General features: G+C 38.9%; 1 protein-coding gene across 1 annotated transcript; it reads right to left on the reverse strand.

The window, feature by feature from the left end:
- Positions 1-9,914: 9,914 nt before the first annotated feature.
- bhlhe23 (basic helix-loop-helix family, member e23) lies at positions 9,915-11,625 on the reverse strand. The gene has a single exon (XM_056732277.1). The coding sequence runs from the start codon at positions 11,249-11,251 to the stop codon at positions 10,568-10,570; it is 684 nt and encodes a 227-aa protein (XP_056588255.1). The 5' UTR covers positions 11,252-11,625; the 3' UTR covers positions 9,915-10,567.
- Between the last annotated feature and the right edge of the window lie 1,064 nt (positions 11,626-12,689).

Below are 12,689 nucleotides of genomic sequence, written 5' to 3' on the forward strand. Positions count from 1 at the left end.
GTCATTGGTAAACCAGGCACAGACCGTTCGTCAGTTTACAGAAATAGATAAATGCCATTGACACATGGTGAAATGTCATACTCTTTTGCCTGAGTGAGTGAGCAGGCTCTTTTTCCTGCTACTGGGCGGATTAATAGGGGGTGTGTATCTCCCCCTAATCCCGAAACAATCCATGCAATCCTGTGTGTGTGTGACTTCTGTCTCACACCGGCTTTCTCTCTCTCAAGCGTCAAATCAACTCTCACTGATGGAGATATAAGAGAAATATTTGAAAACATAAATATATAAAGTACACACACAAAAATATTGTATACATAACAACGTTCAACGAACTTTGAAATCAAGTGTCTGTTGTTTGTACTTTAACTGCATTGATTTATGTTTATGTCCTCTTGCATTGAATTTAGTCAAAACATCCTACTGAACCATTTTGACCAGTAGTCAGACCATGTACCAAAACCATTGACTCCTTGTTTTTCAGCCCCCTACAAGCATGTAAGTGCTGCTTTACTTTAGCGAACCTGATTAAATCAGACAATCTACTGTGTTAAATCCTCTTACGGCTTCATATTACATATCTGCCCAACAAAAGAGACTCAATCAGAACAATCAAAACCCGCTCTCCGGCCCGGATTATCTGATCCCATTGTCATGATTAAAATGAAAATCGAGCCAGGAACAAATCCCGGGTATAAGAGCTATCGGGATGGGCGGAGGAACGCAAACGTGCCTGCCGTAGGTCTTTGATATGGATCAGCCATTGTTTTCTGTTATCTTATAACAATACACAGGCCAGATATGATTGGTTCACAGGGACAGAGAGGTAAAAGTCAATCATTGGCCTGTGAACTGCACAGTAAATGTTATTGGACGTTCATCTTGAAAGGACAGTTGCTCTAAAACATTGTCTCACCTTTGCTCTGCATTACACTGCAAAGGAAATCATTTTAAACCATTTTACAGTAAAAACAGCTGAACAGCCTGGAAAAACGTCACATAACTCATTTATTTAAAACCTCTTCAGTTCTGGTGTATCTTTTTGATTTTTTTTACCTGAATATAAAAGAGTGCCTCACCCACATGCATTGGAGTAAATTGATAAAATGGTCGTATTTTACAGAAAATCCTGTACATTTGAATAATTTGACAATTCTACTATATTATGTTACTCTAAAGTATCGGTGAAATACAGTGATATTGTTGACAGTTAGAGCTTTCATTTCACACATGGCTGATGTATGTTTTGTATGTTTTTGTGATATAAATATCAAATTGATTATTCTTCAAATGATAAATATTTGATGAAAATTAGATGAGGCAATATTGGACCCAGCAATGCATCTGCGAGGGGTGGCAGAGTGGTTAGAATAAAACAGTTTTTTAGACTTTCATCTATTATTTAAAGTATTTTTTGTAAATACTTTTTGCATTCCGTTGACATTGTATTTATGGAAAATTACTGAGAAATATGCTTCAGATAAGAAAGTATTACAAAGTATTACATAATATTAATATGTATTAAAATATTGATGAAAAAAAAAACACTAAACATAAATAACAATGTGTTAAATATAGAATAAACATCAAATTTGGTGGTTCACCTGTTGAAAGTTATATGAACACAAAAACATTTTTGCCTACCACTACACAAATAACTAGAAAAGCGAACAATATGCTTTTTTATAATGGCTCTGTCATGCCCTATGGAGATGACATACTGACTGGAAGTATTGTTTGTTCAGATCATGAGTGTTTGTGTGTGTGTTGTTGCCAGTTCTCCTGTAGTCACTGCAGGGTGTGAGGATTATCTGAGGAAGTGCAGAGGAGTGGCAGTAATGAAGAGACCTCCTCGACAGTACACACACACGTACACGCATACACACATTAGAACCAAACTGCTCCACCCATTTCTTGAGCTTCACTCATATTACTACATGAAACATAAACTCATAGTTCAGAAAAGGTTGATCATAACAAGCAGGCAACAACCAATTAAGAATGTGAGAGTGATTCTGGCCAGAAACGGTCTATCTGTTGTCATCTGTCGTCTTCAAAGTCATCTCAGCCATTATCCTTCCAGAGTAATTAAGAGGAAGAATATTACCTCAGATACACCCCCCTCTCTCTCTCATGGATCGGCCCCTCTCAGCATGATGGATGTGAGGCTGTCACATCAACCTGAACGACAGAGGGGTGCAGGATCAGTCATAACACACCTCCGATCACATACAACCAAACACTTGTCATTCCACAGTCTAATTGTCAAAATGCAGATGGCAGGTGTGAGTAATAACACAATCTTGAATGAGGAGCTCAATATTATGATATAAGTATCGCAAAGAGATTTACTCCAAATACAAAATTAATATTCATTATTAGCTTTCTTTTTACAGAAACTGCAACCAAATGCGAGCGATTCTTCTTTTAAAATAGTCCAATTGATATGTTGAAACTATTAAAATCTTTTACTGTTGATCACCAAAGATAATTTGAATAATGTGGGAAACTTAGCAGTTCTGAGGCACCATTAACTATACCAGTTTTCTCCTTATGAAAGACTATAGTGCCCAGATATGTTTGGTTACAAACATTGTTTCAAATATCTTTCTTTTTGTTCAGCAGAAAAACAATATTGTCGCAGATACAACTTGAGGGTGAGTAAATGATGACAGAATTTTCATTTTTGTATGAACTGTCCCTTTAAGCTTTAGGAATGCAAATGCATTTTAATAATTGGTAAGACATACGTTCGTACTGTACATCTACTGTAAATGTGCTAATATGCTCAAGTTTAAAATTTCCCCTTTTCAAATTCAATAGATAGCTTGTCTTCTAAATAAAAAACATTCTCCTTAAAAAATTACATCATCATCCAAAAAAAGTTATTACTTTGGTTGTTCAAGAGTTTCATCAAAAAATAGATTTTTCATTAGCTAGTCTTTGTGAAAACCCATTTATTTGCCTTGAAGACTCTAGAAATATATTTGGCTTAAAGGGATACTTCAGCCAAGAAACCATATTTCCCTTTATTTGACTCACCCTCAAAGCATCCTCACTGAATATGACTTTCTTCTTGAAGAATAATGCAGTCGGAGTTATAATACCACGTAACCTTTTTCTTCATTTTCTAACAAAGGTCTTCTGTAGCGATTTGATGTGTTTGTTTTAGAGAAACATCCATTTTGACAGCTCTATTAAGGTTAAGTAAAACATAGGAAACTTTTTGTTACTTAAAGTCTTGTCGAGTTATTTCTAAGCTTAATGCTTCGGTGTCCTTTTGGAGCATACGGAGAGATTGTCACTATCCCCTCCCTTTGAAAAATGAAAACTCAAAACCTAAAAAAAATCTGTTTTGATTTCTAAGAACAGGGGTGTTATGACATGACAACATTTTCATTTTGAATGAACTAGAGGGCTTTGAAACAACTTAGGTGATAAAAAATCCAGTCAACATGTTTAAGCCACTAGCCTGAACATCCAAAACCGAGAGATGTTGTGTTATAAAGGGATGGAACAAACACAAAACAATATAGATAAAAAGTAAAATCCTTACACACTGAATAACAAGTTACTTTTCAATGGGCTTATCTTGAGTATTAGTATTAGCTGAGGAAGCTTTAGTGAACATGTCTCGCTCTCCAACTCAAAAGCTCTGGAACTCAAGAAGTGAAAAACAATGTGATTCCTTTAATGTCAAAGCATGTTAAGAACCCCTTCTGCAAGCCCCCATATCCTAGAGAAACCTAAGTCCAAGAGAAATTACATAAATCAAATCCATTTTCATTATTACAATATTTCAAAGGCATTATCCTCCAGACAAAACACCATTTATTCTATTTAATCCTTCAAAGAGTGGCTGATGTTACCTGATACTGATTGGGTGTTCATGGGGTAAGAGTGTGAATGACATCAACAAGTCTGAAAAGCTGGAATCATGTTGTTGGATCCCATTGAGATGATTAAACCCATCCTAACATTCTGTGTGTGTGTGAGTGTGCGTGTGTGTGTGTGTGTGTGTGTGTGTGAAATGGAAGAAATTAAAATGGGAAAAAACACGTGGCCACGTGTTTACGTGGTATTTGTGTCAGTTAAATGTAAAAAGAAAAACATTTGACAACAATTTATAATACATAAACCAACCCTTAATGCTTCCCCAAATTAAATTCTCCCCACTTCGTTTCCCGTCTCTCTTCCCCCTTTTTTCTTAATAAATAAAAGAAAAGATTAAAGATTCACTTCAAAATACTTTTCTAACTTATCATTTTTTGTTTAGATGTTTTTCACTTATTTTGTCCATTCATCAGTCTAAAACAATTTCACTTTGCATCAAAACTTGAATAAAGAATAAGTGTCAAAACAAGCTAAAAAAACGTTTTCCAAAAACCAAAAGCAATTGAGGCACATAAGCGTTAGTGATTGACTGGCTTCTAAGTGGGATTCCCTTGAGTCAAGCACTTTCACATGATAAAGATCCCCAACTGTAGAATCAGCCATAAGAAGATTAGTACAATGGGATGAGGAGGCTTTGAGAGTCTTTAGCCCAATTCACTGCAGAAAGAAATCGACTGTGACTCGTTCAGATAAATCTCACCGCTCTATCCCTCCATCCCCACCCGCTCTCAACGCTTCAGGCCAAACATCCCTCTCGAACCCGTTCTCATCTGGGCCCGGTTGCAGCGTTGCTGCCGTGTCCAGAAACCCGTGACATGCTGAGCACGAGTACACGACTTACGTGATAGTGTGCACACAGCCTGCTCCGCTAAAGACAACATCAGTGCTAATCGCAAATAAATGCCTTTCAGTATTTGCTCTACAAATGCTCCGTCCCGTCAATCAGTGATGTGGATAACGGGGGTGTGGGTTGAATTGTAAAGCTCTGAACGGGACATTAAAAGGGGGGGCGGAGGGTCATTAGGACATGTTACTCCGTACAGCTCTTCAATGATGTCAGGACTTGTCGAGTGACAGTACATCACCTCCCAGTGCACACTGTATAACACGGAGGCCAGGAACTCAAATGACACAAAGAGTTATTCAGTTCGTAATGAAGCTGCTTAATGAAACCATTGCCCTTGAAAGTTCTTCATCAATTTCAGCCCTCCCTCTCTCTCTTTCTCTCTCTCTCTCTCTCACTCTCTCTTTCTCTTGTCAGCACAGCCACGTGGCAGCTCTATATTAATTAAAGCTAGCGTTTCCTGAAGTACTTAAGTGAGGTGCCCCCATTGATAATGAGCAGGTTCAAAAGAGTGCCATCCCTCCAAAATGACTTTTAAAACCAGCCTTATTAAGCAGAAAATGATGCCCAAATCAGCCTACAAGCTCCTCATTAAAAGCCACTGATCCTTGGCCGTGCGCTTGTTCGTCCGATTTTAATTAGGAACGCACGAGTCTCGCTGCCGTGCTAAACGCCATTAATCTTCCCTTTCATTCCTTCTCAGACGCCCAGGAATGAGGTAAGCCAGTCCAGCTCCTCCTCACTGCCTCCGCCTCCTGTCCGCCTGCCAGCCCGAGGGAACGAGTGCCGGCTTGAGCCGGGGGCGGCATTTGAGTTAGTCCAAGTTAGGAGGAGTTTCTTTCAAGCGTGTGAAACTGCAACACATTTTACAACATCTAATGAATTCAATATTCGCGATTGTCATAAAACTTCATATGGTTTAAAAAGAGAAGTCATAATAACACAAAAAGCTAAGTTAAAAACACAGGTTTTGCAACACTTGCAAATTTTTTCATTGTGAAAAAAGGTAGGGCAAAAAACGGTAATGTTACGGCAGCTGAGGCGGCAGCAAAATATTGGAAGTTTTTTTAACTTGAACATTTAAGTAAAATGTTTGTCATGTTATTTTGCACCAGACTTAAAACTTTTCCTGTCAATTTACGTAATTTGACACAATTTACCGTATTTAAAAAAAAAAGTAAAATAAAATCGTAAAATTACAGTTACTTACAGTGATATGTTTTCCAACATTTTTGAATATTAGAACTCTGGATTAATACAATTGTAGTTATAGAAATGATGATGTGACTAAACGCATCTAAAAGAAAATAATAAAATGGTTACACTGTACACTGTACACTGTACACTTTGGATTTCTAATGAAAGAAAATACAATAGTAGCACAATTATATGGTTTCCACTACAAACATACTTGTTTTAAATTTCAAACATTTAAATATATACAGAAAAATATTTGTTAAATCATGACAAACATTTTAATCAAATGTTTTAAAACTTTTGAATGGTACTATTCAACATAATTTTAAAACGTTAGAATCGAGATTTAGTATAAACACACACATTGTTTTTGCTCAAAGTACATAAATATGCATATGTGTATGTACAGTTGTGTGATGCATTATGATTTAATCTGGTGTGTTTATCAGGCATGGCAGTGGAGCACCCCTCTGCCTGTCTGCCTGTCAGAATTCTGCGTGCATGGAAGATTATGGATGGCCAATTACATAGTTTCTGGCATTAATTAATGACGTTAACCCTCTCCCCTTCTCCTTACAAAACAGAATCTCTCCCAAGTCGTTTCCAAGGGGCACACTGGGTGACTGTGATTGTGTGTGGGCGTATTATCTTTCAGAGTTGCATCCAAGTAAATTAATGTACAACCAAATGTCCATATGTTTGTTATTGCACTGTATTTTCAAAAGAACATCTATGAACATGTATTTGTGTTTTTCAAGGAGACCGAGTTGATTCATGCGTTTGTGTATGTTTGTGTTGTACCACAAAAGCTCTGATCGTGTGTTTGTGAATGTAATTTCTCTGACAGGGAGAGGACATGTTCTTGAACTGGTGCATGTCTCGTTTCCCAGTGTCTGTATTTTCCTGTCGTTGCTCTTAATTCCCCCCTGCCAGTTTGGCGTGTGAGGGCCATTACAGAGATTACACTGAGGGAGTGGACTGGCTGCTCTACATGTCAACTTAAATAAAATGACAAACAGTGAGACAACCACTTATTCTCTCGATATTTGTCTCTCTATTACAGCTATATACATTTGCTGTTTCTCTGCAAGACTACAGAGCCTGAAGGCCTATAGCTAAAGTTTCATTGGGTTTATAATTTGAACGTGAGCTTTACCTGTTTGTAACTTGAGTAAAAAGACTCCAAATAAAGATGTAATTTCTGACTGGTTAGGCTCGATTTTAGCAAAAGACGTGATAACAAATAACTTTCTTTCTCTTCTTTCTCAATGGGAGCTCCTCTCCCTGGTCTCATCCAGAAACAATACTGCAGTTTAAATGCATGCTGTCAGGTGCCGTGCCTTGTGGCGATGGATCAGGGCTCTGGTCTGTAAGCCACGTTAAGAGTGTTAGCGGGCATAGAGACGGGCAGTGCCGCCCTCCCTCATCCATGTCTGATTACGGTAATGAACAGAGTGCTGGTCCGTCATGCTGCATTGTCCCTCACGTCGGCCTGAATCACATGGCTCCTCGAAACCAAATGAATTAGTTGGTCATTGCATACGACAAACTGGGCCGGGAGCAGGGGGGGTTGCAATGATGTCAAAGACCTTCCGATGGATTTCCCCTCTTTATTTTGTAGGCAACCATGTTAAACAATGCACCTGTCTTCAGCTAAACGAGTTGAAATAAAGGAGTACATTTAGCACACAAGACATAATATTAATAATCAACCTCACACAATCTGTAACCTATGAATATACGTTTAAGATGGGCAGCACTTTTAGACTTCTTTTATACTTCTGCCCAAACTATAATAAAGCTTGATTCAGAAGGCCTCTGACATTATTTCCATGCCTGAGTGCCCTACAATGTCTGTTTTGCATAAATGCGCACCAACCTGAGCGCTGTTTTAAGCAGTCCGCCCCCATCTTCTCGCCGTTGCTCTCGGCCTGTTCGCACAGCAAAAGTCTGAGATGCTCAACAAGCATGCGCAGCTATACACGTATACATTAGCTATGATGTGCTTCTCGAGAGATGAAGGACCCTCAGCAGAGCTGTCAGAAACACTCGGCAGAGCTCAGAACTTAAGGGCATATGTTTTGTACTATTCTCAGCAGCCTGCAAAGAGCGACAAGCGCAAACAAACAGGGGCTCCCAGCTACTGTGATGAAATCGTTGTGCAGTGATCTCATGGAAGAGAAGGCCAAATGTGTTAGACGTAAGAAACAACTAATCAAATAATTGACATCAGTGAATACATGTGCGAATACACTACAGCCATTACAAGGGAAGTTTACTCATTATGAAAACGGGTTTTTTACAATTGATGGGTGTGCAGGTTGATTACAATGGTCTGTTTTACATTCTGAAAGGAAGCAAGGTCATCTGAAATCACTGTGATTTGGTATGGCACTAAAATGTTTGTATCAATATGATTTTTTCCACTAAAATGTGTAGTATCCCTGCCAAAAAAACAATACAACCCATCACAGAAATGTTATGGTCTCTGTGTTGGCTTTTTGTGGTGCGATGTTATCTGATAAATGATATCCAACAAAACAATATTAAATGCAATACTGAAATAAAGCCTAAAAAGACTTGCAAGCTGATAATTTTCTTTGTAATAAAAACCTTTTACACCAGCAGGTTAAACCTGTTCGGAAGAGAAAGAAAACCGACATTACAGCAGTCACATTTCAATTGGCATCATCTGCAGCAATTAGATCAAACTAAAAGTGATTATGAAAAGTGAGCGAGCAGCGCGCCCGTTTTCCCCTTGTCAAAAGCGTTTAAAGACGTCAGATGTCGAGATTGCGCCGTCCGACATGCCAAGGGTAGCATATAATGCTGGTACAACAGGGACCCACTGGGAGAGATGAGTGTTCATTTAACGCAGCGTGAATTCAAGATCACTTTCTCTCAAGTGCACACTTGGTGGACAGGTACACAGAACGAGACGTGAGATGTTAGAACGAGACGTGAGATGTTAGAACAAGACGTGAGATGTTAGATGTGAACAAAAATTAAGAGGAAAGTCCCATTAGCGAAATCCGTCTTTAACGTATACTTTCATTATTACAAAACTATGTTGATGAAGCAAATACAAAAAGTAAATAACAAATACACGTTAAAATAATACAAATAAAAAATATTCTTGCCTAAATATCCACGTATGGGTTGCGTACACATGCTACTCCATCGAGTTTTGTTTTCAAATCATTAAAATAATAGTGTAGGACTTCACCTAATCAAAATTAAATAAAAATCAACAACTTTATGTTTAAAAATAATTACAAATGTATTAGGCCTATGTTTAAAAAGTAAACCAAGACTCTAGAAACAGTCTTACTGCGGTCATGCGTTATCAGGGTGAGGAAGACAGGCACAGAAATCGTGTTAATAAGTGGAACGGGTAAATTACAGAACGCCCATTCACGATCACACAAATACCCACAGACAGGTCCTTTTGGCCCCGGGGCGCTTCCGGCGCCCTGCTGAACAGCACTAGGCCATGTATCTTACCAGCAAAAAGCAGAGACTGGTCTAATTTAATAGATTGCGAGCATACAAATTCAATAGAGGTTACAATGCACGACACGAGCCTTAATGCGTAAATGTGTTTATGGAGCTGAAGTGTGACAGACAGTGGTGACGTGGTAGGCCCTAATCAACCAGCAAGTTTTATTTTGGAAATGTAGGCTTTTCAAAAGCTATTAAATGTTATTAAACGCTTAACATCATATTTACTATAAAATGTCACTGAAATAAGGTGTAAGTTTTAAAAAAGTGTCCAGATTCCCGAAATGTGTGAAATTCTGTGCACAACACGATTTTTATTGCATTCTCACTGGCATTTGCTTCCAAAAATTCTGGTTTTCAATTTAAAAAAAATATATGAATTAAATTTGTTTATAACGATGAAATTATAATTGCACAATTAAACAGCTTGAAATGTAGTTAACATTCAAATTGAATGACAATGCGCGTATGAAAAAAGAGATTTTCATAGATATATGTTTTAATTATAAAGACATATAAACAATATACAGTATGAAACTTATGTCGCAACAAGATCAAATGCTTTTGTAGGCTTGATCAAGTAGTTCTTCACAGTTGTACAATACAATCAAGTGAATTGTGCAATAACAAAAACAAAATCTTTCAGGCCAATGATTTTAAAATGTTACGCCGTTCTTCCTAATAAACAGCGCTGTTTAATCATTTCAGACAAACTTGTTCTGCAACCATTCTTTCACAAAACTAATTTGTTAAGTTATTTTAGGGGTCTTGTCGTTTCCATTGCAGTAAATTGCATAGTTCACCAATAAGGAAAGGGGGAAACTTGGGGTTTGTATAAAGAAACAGATTCTCCACAAGCTGTGGTCAAGTACAAAAACTTATTTTATTTCCACAAATATATTTTAATCCTTAGCTTGAAAAGGGGAAATCAGGAAACTGAGAGATTTAGAATCGTATTCCAATAATACGGTGGACCTCAGTTGATACTGAATTTATTTAACAATATTATCTAGTAAATCTGGATGAAACATCGTAGTTATTCAGACATTTAGCAGGGATTTAAATAAACCTAAACCCACTCCAAACAACGCGCATTTTGACCGACACAATGATAAAGCAGGTAGAAGTTTAGGCTCAAGGCTTGTCGTTGCAGTGTTTGAAGAGATTGGAGGGGGTCCCGGAGAACGAGCTGCATTTCTCCGCGCAGGTGGCAAGTGCCGTGCCGGAAAACGGGTATACAGCCGCCTGTCCGAAAGGCGCCAGCGCGGTGGGCATCGGTGAAGTTATTGTCTGTCCTTGGTTTAGATAAGCCACCAACCGGCGCATTTCCTCCAGCGCTTGTGCCTGCATTAGGATGTAGTTTTTTGCAAGAAGCAAAGTTGCGATTTTAGACAGTTTTCTCACAGACGGACTGTGAGCGTAAGGAATCACAGACCTCAAGCCGTCCAGTGCGTCGTTGAGGTCGTGCATTCGTCTCCGCTCACGCGCGTTGATGCTCAGCCGGAGAGATCTCTGCTCTTTCGGCTTTTTGGCGAGAGTACCTGAATGCGTGTCCTCGTCGAACCCAGCAGGTCTCTTACGGCTCTCGATGTGGTCGAAGCCGTCGTCGTCGTCGCTGGTCTGCTCCCCGCCACTTTCGTTCGACTTTCCTGTTTGACCGGAGAGGAATTCCGCGGCAGGTGTGAGGGAGAAACGGCCAGGACTTCCAGCACCATGGCCAGCGCCGAAACCAAAAGCGGACTGTCCGTACCGTTGCGTCAGGTCCAGCAGGGTGTCGTTACTGATCGATTTCAGCAAGTTTTCTTCCCCGGCATTCATCTTGGAGAAAACAAATAAAACAAAAAACAGAGAGCAGGTCGGAAACTTTCTAACCCTCTTCTACACGAGTCCTCGCGCTGTCTTTGGTTGGTGTCCTCAGAAGTGGTGTTGAAAGTGAAATCACTCTTCCAGCAGCGATCTTTCCCTGTCACGTTGAACGCTTGTGTAACGCGTTTGTGCGCAGACAGTGATGTTGCGTGCACTTTAGACGCCTCGTCTGAACTTGCTCGTTCTTGCAGCGCGTCTTGCCCTCGCCCTGGGCAGATTGAGACTCGCGCTCAGTCCTACGAGTGAGCGAGTAAGAGCGCGAGGCCCCGCGGGATTATCACTCTGTCCAATCAGGAGGGCGTTTTAATTAAGAAGATTAGACACCGGCTAGATCCTAAATTCAGTGATAAGTGCTGAACAAATGATGCCATAATGTGATACAAGGCTTGTATCAGCCACTGTTTTATCTCGTGTTACATATATGTCAAACACTATTGACGCAAATTATTAAATGATTTTATATTATGGAATATGATCGCGTGTGTTATTTTGTTTAAAATATATTTCAGACCTTTATAACAGGTTGGATAGGCTACTAGGATGAATTCCTTGAAAAAACAAGACAATACCTGTTATTTAAATGACCAAACTTGAATGTTGTCACTTTAAGATTACATATATTCATTTAGCTTACGTTTTAATTCGAAGCCACTTACAAATGATGATTCAAAATCATTGCAGAAGGACCCACAATAACCACAAGTGGACCAAGCCTACTGTACAACAATTGTTTATGAAATAGTGCTCTCTAAGGCACGCTTTAAACAAAATGCTCTATCAGGCTATTCATTGTACCAAGCAGGTTAACTACTATAACAATCATGATGTCATGTTACTACAGCTGTCTTGGGGGTTACACATGGAGAAAGTGAATGGTGGGGAGGACGTGCTGTGAAGGATTAATCGCATTGCCTGGACAAGTCCCAACACTGAGCTTCAAACACACACAAAGTCCAAGCCCGCTTCCCCTAGAACAAATGTACTGATGGGGACATATTGTCTAAGGTTTCACAAGCTAAAAAACTTTAAGATATCTGTTAAGATGTAATTTTGACTTAAAGTAAAAGCAATGTATTTTATTCATCTGCTGTATAAACAGGACAAGGCTGCCACACATATCAAACCATGGCTCTGATAAGATGCTCTCATTTTTGAGAGTTTAGTTTGCATTGTTACAGAAAAAATGCGTTTAAAAGCTGAACATTAAAGGAATGTTAAAACTTACTTATGATTAGGGTTAACGCATCAAATATCAAATACATTTAAGCAAGTCAAAATTGATCGCTCAAGAAATCTGACGTCGTACGTAACAATGATGCACTGCCATCTTGTGATAATTTAGGAATAATACAACACGACAGATGTTTAACAAATCCAATGTAACGCTGGA

Source organism: Triplophysa dalaica, chromosome 20, assembly GCF_015846415.1.
Source record: "Triplophysa dalaica isolate WHDGS20190420 chromosome 20, ASM1584641v1, whole genome shotgun sequence".
Lineage (NCBI taxonomy): Eukaryota > Metazoa > Chordata > Actinopteri > Cypriniformes > Nemacheilidae > Triplophysa > Triplophysa dalaica.